The 18,859-nt window shown below is 36.9% G+C and overlaps 2 protein-coding genes across 2 annotated transcripts in view; one reads left to right on the top strand and one right to left on the bottom strand.

Annotated features, from left to right (window-relative positions):
• Window positions 1–409: 409 nt before the first annotated feature.
• LOC108571654 (estradiol 17-beta-dehydrogenase 11-like) lies at window positions 410–12,178 on the bottom strand. The gene is made up of 7 exons (XM_017933745.1): window positions 11,730–12,178; window positions 4,151–4,275; window positions 3,204–3,314; window positions 1,289–1,450; window positions 1,125–1,207; window positions 923–1,039; window positions 410–794 (listed from the first exon to the last, which is right to left on the bottom strand). Exons 1-7 carry the CDS (start codon window positions 11,956–11,958, stop codon window positions 605–607), a joined length of 1,017 nt encoding a protein of 338 aa, XP_017789234.1. The 5' UTR covers window positions 11,959–12,178; the 3' UTR covers window positions 410–604.
• Window positions 12,179–14,276: 2,098 nt separating this feature from the next.
• Window positions 14,277–18,859, top strand: part of LOC108571640 (estradiol 17-beta-dehydrogenase 11) — an 11,066-nt gene continuing 6,483 nt past the window's right edge. Inside the window, exon 1 of the mRNA XM_017933730.1 lies at window positions 14,277–14,480. Coding sequence (XP_017789219.1) covers window positions 14,277–14,480 — 204 coding nt within the window. The remainder of the gene's footprint in view (window positions 14,481–18,859) is intronic.

The following is an 18,859-nucleotide window of genomic DNA, read 5'->3' as shown; positions in this document are numbered from 1 at the left end:
ACAATTGTTCATTGTATCACATAGTGCCGATTACAGAAATTGTACCCGTGTCATTTGGACCAGTGTTTCCTCTTAAAACACTCTATAAGTAATTATAACATCTCATTGTTATTGTACGAAAACATTAAAAATTATATAACATCTGTCGAAATTGTATAATACTTTTCCAAAAGATATAATACGCTGTTTACGATTTTACAATATCTTTCAAATCTTTACGTCTATTCGCGTCATTGTTTCACAAAAACGTGGCTAAAAAAGAACACCAAAGTACATTTTCCATGAAATTAATCTCCTTCTCCATAAGACTTGAGTCCTTTGAGGCTGTCTTTGCTTGGAGAATAAACCTACTACTTTCCACCTTCTCATTTCACGAGACTTGCCTCAATTTTGCGCAATAACTGGCTCGGGAACAAGCTCATTTTTGAAACGAGTTTTGCACAAGTGTACTTCGTAATAACATGACCGTTATCGATATTACTTGATACGAATATTCGCTAGAAAGTTCCATAATTCCTACAGGCGCGTTGTTTAACTGAGACCAAGGAAAACGATAGAAAATATGATCTGGGATATGTTTCTTGCGAACAGATTGAACACGAGATTAAGGTTTCCTCTCGGAATTGGAGATACGTTTGGTTAATTGCTGGTGAATGTTCACGGTGTCAGATTTTTTGGGTAACACAGTGGGAATCACTTCTTTCTTAGGGGCAGGAGTTGTTGTTGTGTTGCAACCGAGTGTGTTCGAGACTATACCGCGGATGAACATTCCCGCGACAGTCCATGGAAAGGCCCTACAAACATTAAAAAATATTTGTAAAGTAAGCTTAATAAAACATATAAGCTTTTAACATCAGCTTTTAGCATAAACATGTAAGCTTTTTGTTTTATTAAAATTATATTTATATTTGAAAATTTTTACCATTTTGCAACGAGAAGAATATAAAGGTAACCAGGCACAACGGCGATCTTCTCATTGCATCTCATGGCGGACACAACTCGGTCGGCCACTTCGTTCGGGCTGAGCCTTGGAAAAAATCTGAAGAACAAAGTATATACGGATGTATGAACATAAAGACTCGTACAATATTATTCATGGAATCGACGGAAGGAAGATGTTATACCTAGGCGAAACGTCCTCGAACATGCCTGTGCTTCGAATGAAGAATGGACATATCACCGTGGTATTAATATTGTACCCTTCAGCCTGAAAAATATGACGAATAATTTGTAGGTATATTTATATAAATGAACCTATAATATCGATATAAAAAATCGATTAACTTGCCGCTAATTCCATATGAAGAGCCTCTTCAAATCCAATAGCTGCAAACTTCGACGTACAATAATCCACTAATCGTGGTACACCTAAATGCCCAGCCAGGCTAGCAATGCTCACGATATGTCCTTTATTGCTCTCCATCATGGAAGGCAAAAATGCCTTTGTCGTCTTAAAAAAAAAAAGGGATGAATTACAATTTTTAATAACTCTATTAATAAATGCAAATTGTTCCATTACAAAATAATATATTAATGTATATAAGTGAAAAAATATAGTTGCTTCTCTGTCTGTAGCAATTTAAATATCTTTTCACATTTTTTGGTCCTCCATGGAACGTGATTGATCAGTCAGACTTTAATGCACGAGTACCATGTATTGAACACACTCGGCTACTTTATTCAGTACAAACGTTCGATGTTTACTCCTAACATCCATGTGTCATTACCATAAATAAATATAATTGTAGCATATGTGGTAATTTGCAAATACACTCTAGTAGAGTTATGTGTATAGGACGGGGGGACACCAGTCGACTGTGGGAAGTAATTGAGATCCTATCGATACAACCGTGACATCGAATGCAATAAGGGGTCCACGACTATGCTACTTCGAAACGACCCACTTCTCCAATCTATTTTCTTCCCTGTACTATAACCCTAGTTTTCACTTTCGAAAGTAAAACTGTCAACGCGTAATATGGCGTGTAACAGCGTCGGAACAAAGTCCAAAACTAAACGATTCGAGGCTTCGAGTTTTTTGAAAGTCACACACGTAAGATTCTTGACTAAATAAGAATTTCATTGCGGTGTGGGATCGATAAAATTCCGAAACATGTGGAAACACGAGGTGCAATTACACGTCGAAATATAATTATAATGAAAGGTGTCGCCAAAAGAGAGATTAGTTTCGAACATGCAGACCTTGTCCCTCTTTCAACCTCACCTTCTTTTTCTTCTTTTCTTTTATTATCAGGTTCTTACATTGCCATATTAAAAATCAATGACGAAACAGTGCCTGCAAAACTGGACACGCTATAATTTTTCTTCTCCTTTCGTACTGTTAGCTCTACTAACATTCGTATGAATACTGTTGACGCCCCGTGTGGATGATGTCCCCGTATACTTTCACTCCGTATCCCGTTACGTCGACCAATCTCTCGCGAAATCGTCGCTATTAGTATTTCTGTCGAGAAAAAAAAAGCTCTGGCTAGATGTACCTAACCTATAATGACGGACAATGTTGTCATGGATGGCTATGGAAAGTCTCTACTACTTGAAGATTATTTCTCGTCCATTAGCAAGCAGCATTTCGAGAATTGAACGTGCAGTATGTAATTGCTTTTTCAACCATATGTGTAAGTTAAGGGGACTGTATTGGGGAGCTGAACGAGCTATAGCTGCATTTGGCAAGCGTGCCCCTCGCGTGTTGCAACCGCGAATGTACCGCAACAGCATGGATGGCTGGCTGCATCTATCTGACCGGTTTTCTAACCTGACCCACGGCAACAATCCTAAACAGAGGGAACATGAGAATGCCTCTCACTTGGACCTGTCGTGACTCGTCTTTGAAACTCAAATCGTGGACCTGACCTGGGATCCTCTTCTATTGAGACGAGGTTATAGAGTTTAGTGGGACTTTTTGAAGGACATTGGATTTTTTATAATATACAATACGGGTATTTTTATGTGTGTTTATTGCATTGTAGAGGAGTGGAAATTTTTGTAGAATAAGGTTATGTTCCAAGGAGAAGAGATTTATCACAATTACGTCATTTATGATATTTTTGTGTTAGTGCTGGATACAAAAGACATGTAATGTAATTTTTCCACTGCTTCAAGCATTCCCACGGCATTCACAAAATAAATTACAAAAGACAGGAGGCGGTAAAAAAAAAAGTAACAGAACAATAATATAGACGTACCCAAAAGTGGCTCATTACGTTTACATCCATCGTGCGGATAATGAGCTTGTCCGGCGTGTCTATAAACCTCATGCCGCTCGCCACACCGGCGTTGTTTATCAAAATGGTCACCTGTAACATAATCCACGTGCATATTACAATCGATTATCTCATTCAGCTTCGATCGAAAATGCTTTCCTAACTTATTTGCTTGCTTAATGGAGATTAAATTAAGGTGATTTAAAGCATCGATCTGCCATCGTTAAAGAGAAAACACAACATTAGCTTGGCTACATGCGAAATTTCATATTCCTCCAAGCTTTTGAAACAGATCAGACAACGATTGCATCGTTATGGCGTAACATGGGGTTTTGCAATACTTTGTCCCTAGGAGCGAGAGTATCGCGAAATACGCGAGTATCGACTCTCGAGGCCTTCGATCTTGCAAACACATTTCGCTATGGCGCGCCCTTGTCAACATGAATTTATATTTACGGACAGTACAATTGCGCTTGCAACACTGTGAAGTGTCTGTTCGCGGTCCAGAAAATTGGCCATTTTTGCATAATTAGTGTGTTTTCGCTAATTGGTACTGCGGTTGAATTTAATGTGGATATTTCGATGACGAAATATGAATATTTTATGACAGATTTAAGAAACTGATTATTCTTCTTGATTCAACATCTTGCTCAACGCTTTGATGATCTTTTTACCCAAATCTATTCGTGGTCAAGAAAATAAAATATTTTTTATACTAAAAAAGCGAATCACAGAGGATCATTAAGGCTAATACTATGGAAAAATTTATAAAACATTTATTGCTTGACCGTCCAAACAATGTCGTGCATTATTTTACAGTTAATAGCGCAATTAAGTTTAAGGAATTCTTGAGGAACATCTGAAATGGAAAGGTTGAATGTCTCCGTGTTATTGATCTCTAATTATTCCATATATTATGTGATTCTCACCTTCCCAACTTCTTCCTTAACCAGTTTTGCTTTCTTATAAACATCTTCTCTGTCACATAGGTCGCAGACATAACCATAACAAGTGCCACCTATAGCCTCCACCAGCTTGACCGTTTCCTCTGTGCCTTAAACAAGAAGAAACTTGTTATTAATTTCAATATGGGATTTCGGTTATCGAACTGCAGCCTCCTCGATCTGCGTTTCTTCTCACGAACTTGTTTCGTAACGCAGCATTTTATGGAAATGAAACTGGAGACGCCGTTGCATTTCTCTCGCCTCTCTGAAGTTTATAGAATTTACGTAGGCCAGCGTTCGACATTGTCACGCGCAAGAAGAGCCGCCAGCGGCGGGTAATGGTGGAATACTAGGTCGACAGGTAGAGAACACCTGTTGCGGACGATTAATTTTGCGGCTGCTTCTTTCTTTCAGCTATTCGTAGCTCTAGATATTTCAAATTCTACTATATATATAGTAATGGATATTTGAAAAATGTTTTAATTGGAGAAATTTTGCTGGTTTGCGAACAACAAATTTTAGATAATTTCTGTTTTCTCTGTTCTTTATTGTTTAACGTTTCATTCTTTTCACTCCACATGCTTAATTTGCAGCACAACTCAAAATTAGGAGATCATTTCTACAGATACCATATTACGAAAAACTTTAAAATATAAAATTCACGTTTTATTCACATTCTTTTCTTTTCCAAATAAAACTTCTCGTTTTCAAAAGTTGCAATGCAAAAGTGTGTTAGAGTTGTTGGTCGAAAGGTTAATATTACAAAATTGAAACACCAATCTATCTAATTTATATTTATTCTGTTCCCTACAATTCTCCAAATAGCCTACACTATTGCGTTTGACAAAGAGTAACTTTTTCGCGGGTAGAAAGCCGAGGCACACAGAGGCAGTCTCGCTTCTTGACCAAGTGGTACGCGTGCTCACGTAGAATATGAAAGATAATTGCAAAACACGCGGAATATCCTGTTCCCCGTGATTTTACATTCCGTTCAATTTTTCCAGTTTCGCAATCACTGTACCATCCGAACAGAACTCACAAATTCTTGTATACTATCTGCTTTTGATTTGATTAGGATCATGTTCGACCGTCTCGGTTACCACGTGATTGCCAAATTGCGCAACCTATAGGGGGAAAATATGAGCAGTGGCGATGTGGAAATCGTGAACGGGCGATCGAACCGAAAAGGACGCTGGAGAACCTGAGCTCGCGAATACCGCGGCGGTCGCGTGAAATTCCATTCTTTTCGAACAATCAACCAGTTTGCCGAGCCGATCGACCAGATTTACGCTGATGGCCTTGAATGACGCGCCTCTTTGCTTTTCTCGACGCTATCCCTGTCCCCTGTGCCTTTAATCCACGCTTTTAAATGTCTCGCGAGCGTCAATTGCAAAGATACATTATGCAACGAAAGTTCCAGGACTCAGATTGCAAAAATGTTTGATTTTTTTTTAACTTTGAATATTTTAGACATTTGACGTCGCTCGGCAAGGTTCCCAATTTATTAAAGTAGGCATGTTTTCCTTTTTACTCTCATCCATTCCGCCTCAATAAATTATTAAATTTAGAATCCTGAAATTCTTGTTACATACTTTAAGGCCTCTCGTGATGTGTATTCTGTGTTTTAAAACATTTAACGAGTTGAAAGAGACAAGTAATTAAAAGTATTCTTAGAAAATTCTTGTAATAGAGATGCACAGTATCTAGAGAATGTGTACTTATGTAGATAAGGGACTCTGATATTATCCTAAAGAAGAAGCTACTTTCAATGGTACCGTTCATAAATATTAGAACACCTAGTATGTTTGTACAGAAAGTATTATATAATTTAAATTACATTTTATCGCCAGATTTAGTACTAAATGTCAGCAAAAATGTATATATAGGCGGTGGAAGAAATATAGCGAAGTCATAAGATCGGTACTATCCGTCACATACATATACACTACCGTCCAAGAGTTTGGAATCACTTCCGACTTTTCATCAGTATTAAATCTGCTGCTAATTTTTTATAGATTTGAAGTTTATCTCAATTCTACTTTTATCAATTTATCTCATATCAATTGATTCGAATGATAAAAAATTCTCAAAGTCGCTGACTTTCTTCTGAAAATTTTTGTGTAAATTGCAATGCTCAATGCTCCAAACTTTTGGCCGGTAGTGTATGTGATGCCAGTAACCAATGTGTTAATGCTTTAATATACGACCTCGCTATATTTCTTCCATCGACTATAGTCATTGCATTACGAGATTATAAGTTGAATGTTTTTTTTCGGTTCTTCATAATTTTATAATCGCTGTATAGATTTGCTTCAGATTCAGTAAGTGTGCTAATAATTATGAATAGAAGTGTAATTAGAAATCTTCATAAAAAAACCTTCCACTGTCTTCTTGCTCTCGTTTCATCGTTTTTCACATAACAGAGATGAAAAAAAATCACGAGATGATCCAAGAATCAGGCTTTAAGATCGCGGTCGGCTCTTGTCATGCGGCGCTTCACTTTCAACGACACGTGTTCCGCTTGCAAACAACAAATCGTACCGGCGGCCGAGTGCAGTCCGTTCCACGATCAACATTCCGCCCACGCGGGGCCAAGTTTCTGATTGGCGACGTTTAAAATTCATCAGGCGGGTTTCCTCTGCCCGTGAACCCGCGTGGTCCCTCTCTTTTTGCTGCGATTAATCTCCTCGTGATCCTTATCGATTTTTTATTCCGTCGTTCATCCGCTGGATTGCCCAATACACGTCATCGTACGGTTCCCGTTACGATTTTCACCTTGGACATTCCAGAAATTCGTAAAAACACTTAAAATTCTTTCTTTCCTATCTAACCTTTTAATTCATAGTATATAAATGATAAAGGAAGTGGTCATACCTTTGATGGACAGTTATTACATTCAATGCCGACATATTTTTCAAATTCTAACCTCGCTTGAAAAACATCCAGAGATCGTTAGAATGGTAAAACAGGGTGACGTGTTTTTTGCCTGTGTTTTTGTGTTTCGAGGCTCATATTCCACAAAATCGTCGTATATAAAAGAATGGACAGCGAACCGCTGGACGCTGAAGGTCAACGGAAGGTACATTTTCTCGACTACGTTCTGTCGAGGTCATTAACACGGTTGAACTTGACCAGGGGATACTGAAATGTCGGTTAACAGTTCGTTGTGCGAATATTTCTTCGACAGATCGCGAAGTTGCAACGAGTTACGTAAGGAATAGATTCTCATTTGAATTTCCTCTGTCGAGTTATTGAAATGATCGGATATTTCTTTTAATGGCACAGCAGTAATTACGATGAAGCAACATCGTGTTCTTTTCGTAATTACACTGTTTAAAAGATTATGTAATGTATTTTCAGCTTAGTATTACACACTCGTGGTTACGTGAGAATTTGATTAATAGTTCTACGGAAAATATCAGTAAGATATTGTACTACGAAATTGTCGAATTGTCTCGTGCTTAAAAATATTTTTCTATTCACTTTTTTTAATTCGTTCAAAAATCTAATTTTCTTTTTATAATAAGGGCTACAAAATAGGTTATTTCTGTCAAACGTGATGCTGCGCATGCGCAGAGCCAAATTCAAAGAGAAACAGTAGTTAAATACAATTTTTAAAAAATTGTTTGGCATCTTTTGTATTTAACCATTTATTTTTATAAAATTATTATAAAATAAAGAAGATTAATGTGCTTAAAATAAATGTGCTTACGAGTATGTTGCAAGAGATCGAAATAAGGGGTGCCAATTTTCGCCAGGTGATTCGATATCGAATTGCCAGTTGCATCAGATGGTTATCAATGATTACACGCGAAACGAGTATTCGCACTTTTTCTCTTGGCGATTGCGAGATATCGTGAGCAACGATGCATGACAGAAGCCCGCGGTTAGGAAACTTTGCTTCGAGCCAGGAACAAAAACCTGAACGACGACGCCTTTTCCGGCCAAGGTTCTCAGACTCTTTAACTTTGTGACAAAGGTAAATTCTGTCTTTTACTTTAGCTTGTAGCGTTTTACAGTTATTTGCCGTTTTATGTATGATTGTGAAAACTTGAAGTAGCATTCTTCTGTAACAGCGGAAATTTTGTAAGGCGAGCAAAACAGACGTTCAATTTCCATAAATTAGGAAAACAGGAATTTTAAAGAAGCTTCTACTGCAAAGAATTAATAATCTATACAAAACAGAAAGTGTTACCAGTGTCTTAGTATGGATGAAATTTCACGCAACAGCAAACCTGAACTAATAAGTAATAATACATCGAAGAATAAACAAATCGTCGCAACTATAACTTTTGTACGTAAACGTATCTATTTATCGTAAAATTCTCATACAGCACGATATATGTGTACATCAATTTAATGTTATTACACCAGAAGATCGACAAGAAGTTCTATTAGAGGGTCTTCTTACATTAAACATTATTCAAGAACCTGGACGTCCTCCAGGCATGACACGTCAATTAAAAATTAAAAACAATCCGCTACGTAAGATCCACGATACACGTTCGTATCCCTAATAGGTAGGTTATGTTGAAGCTTCACTGTTAATTAAGTCCCTAGGCAAACAATTGTGCCGGTGATTACGAAATAAGTCGTATTTCATACTTTCGTTCATTCTTACCAGAAAACACGGATAAATCGGAATTTTGATTTTCGACATTGCAAGTGTGAGGAAGAAATAGTAAAAATTGTAAGAATTTATGTCTTTAGACCACGTTCATAATCAACGACACAATTAGCCATTCGATTTCCTTTTCAACGAATATCCATTCGCGACGTCGCTCGTTATCGTCTCCATACGAAAAGAAATCGCTACTAACTCTCACAACTTCCCTCTCTTTTGTTCCATTCGAAAAGATCAAACGAAGAGAATAAAAGAAATCAAGATCGGTGTGGTATCGGCAGTCCTTTTTTTTTTTATATTCAAGCCAGGATGAAAGCAAGGACGCGTCGTAACATTTGAGGAATCGGGCATCGTGAATGTGCTTCGATCATGTTACATTCGAAATCCAAGCACGCCTAGTATGGCCTTGAAATTCGGATGTTGAGAAGAGCAGAGCGATTCACGCGATGTACGAGCGTAATTACCTCGTGGACGACATCGAACCGGCGTCCTTCGTATTCCGGTCGAGGCTCTCAAGCTTCGTGGGTAGTCTGATGAAGAGTTTAATAAGGATTTACCCTTTGATGTCTAATACACGATACAAACGAAGATAGTAAGCATTGAATGCAACATGTTGTCTATGAAGGTATAATTTTTTGAAGTTAGCTGAAATAGAAATTCTGAAGGAAGATTGCGATTCGTGAAAAAATTAATGCATTGTTTAATTAATAAAAATCGATAGGAAGGTTAAGTATTTAATTTGATTTTATATTGATTGTTCAAGTAGAATTAAAAATCCCTAAACAAGTGAATCATTGAAAACCATTTCTAACATGTGAATTTCTGTTTCTTAATAGATCAAAGTTTTTCGCGATGGAAGCTTGAAATTTGGTATTACTATTGTATGCATAATTCTTACATACTATATCTGGGTGAGTCACGAAGAATAGAGCAGACCTCCAGAAAGTTTTCCATGGTGGAGCATTGTTGGAAATTTGGTTAAAGATTCATGAGATGGGACCATGAAGACGAAACGTTGATCACGTATAATGTGCGACGCGTCGTACACCCGTTGCATTGAATTAATTTTTTGTTACCCGAAAATAATATTTTTTTAAAGGAATATTTAAAAATTGTCCTTTAAAAGCAGACACACTTGTGATTAAATTATGTAAAGGTTATAACGGTGCTCTCAGTCAGAGTAGTTTTTTGTCACTTAAAAAGACGTTGAATTACGTCAGATCTTTGGAGTCCTGTTTCTTTAAATATTCCACCTGTCAGGTGAAGTGTTCCATCGAATAAAAATATTCTGTCTTAAGTTTGGTATACTAACCCACTCACTAACAATGATAATTATTATTGAAAAATAAATTACTCACCTATTCAAACATTACAAAGATCAAGATGATATCTGTTGAATTCATGAATGTTTAAATCATTGCAAATTTGACTACTCGATTGATTAATAATTTTTTTAAATAATTCACGTGCTGTTCAAAATCGGAGGTCATTAATCGTTAGAAAACTAAATCACTGTAATTCTGACATCGAGTCTTAGAAAATATTTCATTGCTGTTGCCCAATCAACCTGTGAGAAGCAACAATACTCAGTCTTCGCACTTGTCAGTGATAGCAGAAGGCTCAGAGCTCGCTGAAAACTTCGTCTTAAACTGATTAGCGCAGTTAGAGAGTTTTCTGTTTTATGTCACCTTCTATCTTTAGCGACTATATGCAATCCAGTCGATCATTATAGATTTCATGGCTACTTTGTATTTAGTTTTACGTGAACTTTTTGCTTTAAACCCTGACCTTTCCGAGTTGCAGGTATTTAAAAGAGAGAATTACGAATTTTGGAAGAATTCCACAGCGGTAAAATTCAACATGAAAAAGAGTAACAGCAAATTCTTAGGATTCTAGACACTTTGGTTTTTCCTTACATCTAATTTTGCTCGCCTTTACTAATTACATTAAAATGATTTTCTTGACTTTCATTTAGTAGTCAATATCTAAAAAAAAAAAAAATGAAAAAAGAAAGATTCATTCACAAGAGAACTTTGGTAACTCGAAAATTTCGAGTTTTTTGAAACTTTGCAGGTTTGTAAGGGACCACAAGAGAAGTATCAGGCAATTTTTTTTTTGCCCTTTTTCGGTTCTTCGGGGTGAAAACAGCCGGGGTGGAAACAGCCCTTGAATGGAGATAAGTGTTACCATATTTCCCTGTATATCTTTGAAACTATAGTAGATGTTAAAAAATATTTGTAATAAAAATTTGATGGCTTTTTGTGCCTTATAAGATGATGCTATTAAATTAATAAAAATTGTTTGCTTAAATAAAAAATCTTCCACCTCCGTTATTGTGAAAAATTTGGAATTTTCTGTAAAATCGAAAAATATGTCAAATAAATGCAGATAAATATACTAAATATGTTAAACTTATCGAATTATGTAAAATTTAAATAATTTTAATCGATACGTGCTTTTTGTGTCGTCTTCATTGCACTTTCAACGGTGAGTTATCAGTTACCAAGTATGTGTATGTACGTAAGTATGTGTATTTTTATTGATTTAATAGCATCATCTTATAAGACATAAACAGCCATTAAATTTTTATTATAAACATTTTTTTATATCTATTATAGTTTTAAAGATATGCAGGGAAATAGGGTAACATTTATCTTCATTCAAGGGCTGTTTTCACCCCGAAGAACTGAAAAAGGGCCAAGAAAAATTGTCCGATACTTCTCTTGAGGTTCCCTACAAATCTGCAAAGTTTCAAAAAAATCAGAATTTTCGGGTTACCGAAGCTCCCTTGTTAGTTTAGTTATATAAAGTATTCATATGTATATAAATTCAAAATTTAAAGGGTCATAAGTATGAGTGAGCGCCAGTTCAGGGGTAAACCAACATCCAGCACCAGATTTCCACGCAAACACCCAAAATATACAAGAGATTCTTGCTCACCAATCTTATTAACGTCCCAGATGACCACGATGGCGCCCAGTTTGGCCAATCTGAGGGCGATCAACCTTCCCAGACCTCCGCCGCCCCCAGTGACCAACGCGATCTCCCCAGCAATGCTTTTCATTCTATATTTCATTGGTATGAACAATTTAACGATGCTCTCGGCGATCGACACCACGGTGAGGATCAGAAAACCGATCAAATCACCGATGGACCTGAGAAACGACATGGCTGCCACGTTCTTCCGGTCAGATCCTCGATTATCTTCAATTTATGGAGCGTTTTGTCGCAACACGCAACTCTTCTGTGATTCGACGACTTACGATCGATCAGGATATCATAGCTCGTCGTCACAGAGGGTATGCGTGTCTGTTAGAGCCTTCCGGAAGGGCGGTGCTATCACTACAGCTGGAAACTGGATGATGCTGACTTGAACAACGCCTTTGTATTCAATTTTCAATTCTGAAAGTCATAATTATCATATTCAAATAAGGAATGATCAAGATTAATATTGATATTACTTATTAAAAGTTTTTAAATCATAGGATATGGTATCTGCAAGATTATCTATGAAATTGGACCTGTTTATTGTTGATGGTAACATGGTTAAACAGATTTTAATTCAGATTAATAAAGAAACGAAGGTTGAATGTTTTTATGCAATTAATGTACAATTAATTGTACACCTTATTTATAAGGAAATTCTGCTGGTTGCTCGAAACTAGTAGAATAAGACGTAAAGTCGGTGTAGAAACTAGTGTACGCTTTCTCCAAATTTCGTATCACTTTCTTCTTGCAATAAAGGGGTCGTCCTGGGGCACAGATAATCGCGCAGGGATCTAAGATGTTTCCCTAATTTTCTTCCTCTACAAGAACCTTCTTTAACCGAAAGCCAACCAAAAAACATGCGCTAAGGAACGAATACGAAATTTTTGAAGAATCCTAAATGTTACAAATTGACAAAGTAAAATCTACAACAATAATGTGTAGTAAAACAAAATTTTGCAATGGGATAAATACAAAATTTCTGAAGAATCCTATTAGACAAAGTACAATTTACGACAACAGTATCGTGAAAGAAAATCTTCTGACTAAAATATGAAAGTGACTGAAAAATCTGCTAAAACGATTAATAAAATGTCAATTTCAATCATCTTTCTATTATTCTAAACGATCTTTAACTCACGATTTTCCCGGTGATTAACGTTGCAATGAGCCACGAACATCCAGCATCAATTCACTTTCTAACGAGACGCTTCAGTTCACTTTCGATTTTCAACCGTTGGAGGAGCATCGTTTTTCGTATATATCACCCGTTATCAGACGATCGTTGGAGCACAGTAACTTATGTGTGTACATATGTATGTATATACGGCGAGTACAGAGAAACACGTTATCGTTACGCGGAATCGTTTCATAAAAGAATAAGGAACCGGTAACGAGAAAACGAAATCGGCCTATTTTTTTGTTACGTTCGCTAGTTTGTTGTGAACCAGACAGGAAAAACAGCGTAATACATAGACACTGGATCGTGACACGGAACACAACGAGCCGCATAATGAAAAGTGCTTCGACGAATCGTCGCTGGTAATTGTCAGCGCTCTGGACGTCAAATACATTTATTAAATTCATCACTGGTTGTGAAGTAAATTTCCTGTTTTAATTATATGTTCTAATCATTTGTACGTGTGATATGATCGACAAGAAATAGGGATAACTCAAATGAAACGTCTTTGCCGTTAAAGAAAATAAATTCACTTAAATACCACGTATAACGATTGGTTAGAATTCTATGGTTGCTCTCGAAACATCGATAAATTAATCTACCCTATTAGAGCAGTATATTTCTGCGTGACGTTGCGCGTGATAGAGAAACGGGAACGAGCGTGAACGAGTAACAATGAATAGCAATAACCGGTATAACGTGGAGTGATCGCGGCAAAATGTCGCGTGATGCGTGTTAATACAACTGGGACCCGTGTTATTTTTTTAAGGTATACACACAGGGTGTCTAGAACTTTCGGGAAAACAAACTTTTATGTTTTATATTGACAAGATTGACTTTAGGACCTATGTTGGTTAAACATTTCTTACTCCTCTCAATGAGTACTGTATGTGTACGTATACGTATAGGATGCTTAAAAATAAGTGTTAACACTTATACGAAACTAATAACACAAATTTCATCCAAGTAATGACAACCGCGATGCAGAGAAATAGTGTAACATTTATCTTCATTCAAGGGCTGTTTTCACCCCGAAGAACTGAAAAAGGGCCAAGAAAAATTGTCCGATACTTCTCTTGAGGTTCCCTACAAATCTGCAAAGTTTCAAAAAAATCAGAATTTTCGGGTTACCGAAGCTCCCTTGTTAGTTTAGTTATATAAAGTATTCATATGTATATAAATTCAAAATTTAAAGGGTCATAAGTATGAGTGAGCGCCAGTTCAGGGGTAAACCAACATCCAGCACCAGATTTCCACGCAAACACCCAAAATATACAAGATATTCTTGCTCACCAATCTTATTAACGTCCCAGATGACCACGATGGCGCCCAGTTTGGCCAATCTGAGGGCGATCAACCTTCCCAGACCTCCGCCGCCCCCAGTGACCAACGCGATCTCCCCAGCAATGCTTTTCATTCTATATTTCATTGGTATGAACAATTTAACGATGCTCTCGGCGATCGACACCACGGTGAGGATCAGAAAACCGATCAAATCACCGATGGACCTGAGAAACGACATGGCTGCCACGTTCTTCCGGTCAGATCCTCGATTATCTTCAATTTATGGAGCGTTTTGTCGCAACACGCAACTCTTCTGTGATTCGACGACTTACGATCGATCAGGATATCATAGCTCGTCGTCACAGAGGGTATGCGTGTCTGTTAGAGCCTTCCGGAAGGGCGGTGCTATCACTACAGCTGGAAACTGGATGATGCTGACTTGAACAACGCCTTTGTATTCAATTTTCAATTCTGAAAGTCATAATTATCATATTCAAATAAGGAATGATCAAGATTAATATTGATATTACTTATTAAAAGTTTTTAAATCATAGGATATGGTATCTGCAAGATTATCTATGAAATTGGACCTGTTTATTGTTGATGGTAACATGGTTAAACAGATTTTAATTCAGATTAATAAAGAAACGAAGGTTGAATGTTTTTATGCAATTAATGTACAATTAATTGTACACCTTATTTATAAGGAAATTCTGCTGGTTGCTCGAAACTAGTAGAATAAGACGTAAAGTCGGTGTAGAAACTAGTGTACGCTTTCTCCAAATTTCGTATCACTTTCTTCTTGCAATAAAGGGGTCGTCCTGGGGCACAGATAATCGCGCAGGGATCTAAGATGTTTCCCTAATTTTCTTCCTCTACAAGAACCTTCTTTAACCGAAAGCCAACCAAAAAACATGCGCTAAGGAACGAATACGAAATTTTTGAAGAATCCTAAATGTTACAAATTGACAAAGTAAAATCTACAACAATAATGTGTAGTAAAACAAAATTTTGCAATGGGATAAATACAAAATTTCTGAAGAATCCTATTAGACAAAGTACAATTTACGACAACAGTATCGTGAAAGAAAATCTTCTGACTAAAATATGAAAGTGACTGAAAAATCTGCTAAAACGATTAATAAAATGTCAATTTCAATCATCTTTCTATTATTCTAAACGATCTTTAACTCACGATTTTCCCGGTGATTAACGTTGCAATGAGCCACGAACATCCAGCATCAATTCACTTTCTAACGAGACGCTTCAGTTCACTTTCGATTTTCAACCGTTGGAGGAGCATCGTTTTTCGTATATATCACCCGTTATCAGACGATCGTTGGAGCACAGTAACTTATGTGTGTACATATGTATGTATATACGGCGAGTACAGAGAAACACGTTATCGTTACGCGGAATCGTTTCATAAAAGAATAAGGAACCGGTAACGAGAAAACGAAATCGGCCTATTTTTTTGTTACGTTCGCTAGTTTGTTGTGAACCAGACAGGAAAAACAGCGTAATACATAGACACTGGATCGTGACACGGAACACAACGAGCCGCATAATGAAAAGTGCTTCGACGAATCGTCGCTGGTAATTGTCAGCGCTCTGGACGTCAAATACATTTATTAAATTCATCACTGGTTGTGAAGTAAATTTCCTGTTTTAATTATATGTTCTAATCATTTGTACGTGTGATATGATCGACAAGAAATAGGGATAACTCAAATGAAACGTCTTTGCCGTTAAAGAAAATAAATTCACTTAAATACCACGTATAACGATTGGTTAGAATTCTATGGTTGCTCTCGAAACATCGATAAATTAATCTACCCTATTAGAGCAGTATATTTCTGCGTGACGTTGCGCGTGATAGAGAAACGGGAACGAGCGTGAACGAGTAACAATGAATAGCAATAACCGGTATAACGTGGAGTGATCGCGGCAAAATGTCGCGTGATGCGTGTTAATACAACTGGGACCCGTGTTATTTTTTTAAGGTATACACACAGGGTGTCTAGAACTTTCGGGAAAACAAACTTTTATGTTTTATATTGACAAGATTGACTTTAGGACCTATGTTGGTTAAACATTTCTTACTCCTCTCAATGAGTACTGTATGTGTACGTATACGTATAGGATGCTTAAAAATAAGTGTTAACACTTATACGAAACTAATAACACAATATTTCATCCAAGTAATGACAACCGCGTTGTCATTACAATCTACTGCAAAGAGAAAATAAGAAAATATGTGCATACACAAATTCTCCATATAAGTGTCAACATTTTCTTAATCTTTCTGTACATAACATCAAATATATCAATACGATATAAACTAGAGAATAACAAACACTGTAAAAGTGATTAAGCGACGGTATGACAGGTGCCTGAAGATAAACTCATAATCAATATTTTTCTAATCTAAGAGATGAGCAAGTATATAAATAGTTAAACATTTACGTAAACGTGTTTATCATCAGGCATCGCGTGAGAATAAAAACGAAGTCAGAATCGTGTTTCTTTTTGTCCAAAGTAAACGATCGAATCGAAAGTGAGTTGAGGGTACGATAACACTTTTTCGACGGATCGATCGGGCGCAAGAGTCGAGAAATCAGCGGGCCACTTTCAAAACTGTCCGCTCGCGGCAGAGTATCGAGCGTGGTTAATGCACGAATTCAATTTGCGGCCGGCGTAGGTCTTCCTCTCCGCTCTGCGCTCGATCTTTATAGACTTCAGCGTACCATGATATCTCCATGAGCCTTCTATCATCTCTAAAGTTCGTCAATCCTAAGTAAATCCTTATTAAATCCTTAATTAAATCCTTCGAAATTCTGAAATGTGTGCTCACTAGGAGCGGTAAATTTGTAAATAGAGGAAAAAGGATCTTACTATGAAGGCTCCTCGTGGCAGAGTAACTCGCGATCCCGCTCGAAAACACTCACGGGTCGGGGCAAGAGGCACGGTGGTGCACGAAAGCGCGTACCTATGCGAAAGTTAGCCACGGAACGAGGAGATACTCGTCTCACCGGTACTACGGTCGTCGGTATACTGAATGAAACGATGGCTCCGGTACGCCTTTACCCTCTCGACGATCTCGAGGCAATAGTCTGCGCGCATCAACCGAAGAACAGCGAACGGACATTAATATGACCGCTGTATCTAGCTGTGTAGTCCGCTGTGACTAGCGTCTATTTTAATTTCACTAAATTCAATTATAGTATCAATTTAGGGGATACAAGTGGTCCCCGTTTTGCCAATTGTCCATCTACTTTGTTTCTTGGTTCTTTATAGTGTTTCTATTTCGTTAATTTGAAAAGAATGGGGTAATTGTTACCCTTTTCTCCCTTTTCTCCCTTGTCTTTAAAACTTGCTATTTTCTGAAAGATTTGGATTGCTGCAATAATTATCCAGAATCCGCAATGGTTTTTTAAAGAATTTTTCCTTCTCGTGGGTGAGCAGAGATAATTGTTACCTGAAATACAATAGTTTGCTTATTTGATGATCTTTCAATTTTCATTTGCTGAGAACTTTATTGAGTTGAGATTTTTGTTATTTGTGAATGAGTATTAGTGCAGAATGTGTTTATCCTTGCATCAATTATTGCTACAGTAAAAACAATTTCATAAAAATCAATTATTATTACTGTAAAAACAATATAAGCGTATTTTATCTCCGTTCTTACCATAAAACGTTATGCAATAATTTCAAACAGGACGAAAAGAATTCTGCAAGTAATGTTCACATGAACTTGCATTACACTTACATTCGAATCAACGTGTTTATCTTCTGTACTTTGAGAATAACCATTAAAGGATCCATGGATCTTAATTAATGCGACGAGAACGTTGTTTCGTGGTTTTGTGACACAGTTCTCTTCCATTATCGCTCGTTGTTCTGGCAATTGGCGAACTGGAACAGCAAACAGTCGATGCAAAACGTAGTGCATTTCCTTCCGCTAGAAAATCGCCGTGGCGAGAGAGTCGAACGAAGGAGAGAGTAGACTCCTGGATAGAATATCGATGACTTGATAAATTTTTCGTCAATTATTCCTTATTTTCCAACGAATAAAAGGTATACGATGAAAATCAAGACGATAAGCGAACCTTTATCGTGTCAAGGAGATCCAGTCGATATCGTACAGGCAAACAACTCTCAAGCAGCCAGTGGAACCAATTAAAGAAAAGAATCAACGTTAAAGAAGCATATCGGTGATTGTAGCTAGGGTTAAAAACAACACTTTGTTGAAATTATAAATGTTTGAATACAAACTTGAAAATCACTTATTCGTGCAATTTTCTTGCTTACTAAGATACATTCAGTGGTCAAACATTTTTACATTCCTACGTATGTTAGAGTTAAGTGATGCTTCCTTTGTATTGCTTTTCACTGTAACAGCGTAAATGTATTTAGAGAAGAGTTTCAAGTTATCTGAGCTTGACGTATCTCATTCTAGTCAATTAATATCACGTTGAATTGCGTGTAAACAACGAAGAAATTAATCGACGTATTTTTGCGTCGCAAATAAATATACCTTTAATTATTTTTATGAGTGACTATGGTGCACATTAAGTTTGCTAAAAATATTGAATATTGAAAAATTCTTCATTTTATTTTA

This window comes from Habropoda laboriosa, unplaced genomic scaffold (assembly GCF_001263275.1).
Source record: "Habropoda laboriosa isolate 0110345459 unplaced genomic scaffold, ASM126327v1 scaffold123, whole genome shotgun sequence".
Taxonomy (NCBI): domain Eukaryota; kingdom Metazoa; phylum Arthropoda; class Insecta; order Hymenoptera; family Apidae; genus Habropoda; species Habropoda laboriosa.
The sequence above is the reverse complement of the archived record's forward strand: the minus strand, read 5'-3'. Positions and strand labels throughout refer to the sequence as shown.

Bases quoted from the DNA above. Each gene is read 5' to 3' on its own strand.
- LOC108571654 (XM_017933745.1), bottom strand. From the start codon at position 11,958: ATGTCGTTTCTCAGGTCCATCGGTGATTTGATCGGTTTTCTGATCCTC. The intron at 4,276-11,729 runs GTGAGCAAGAAT...TTCTTGTTTAAG, and splicing joins CTGGGACGTTAATAAGATTG to GCACAGAGGAAACGGTCAAG. The intron at 3,315-4,150 runs GTGAGAATCACA...ATTATGTTACAG, and splicing joins TTAAGGAAGAAGTTGGGAAG to GTGACCATTTTGATAAACAA.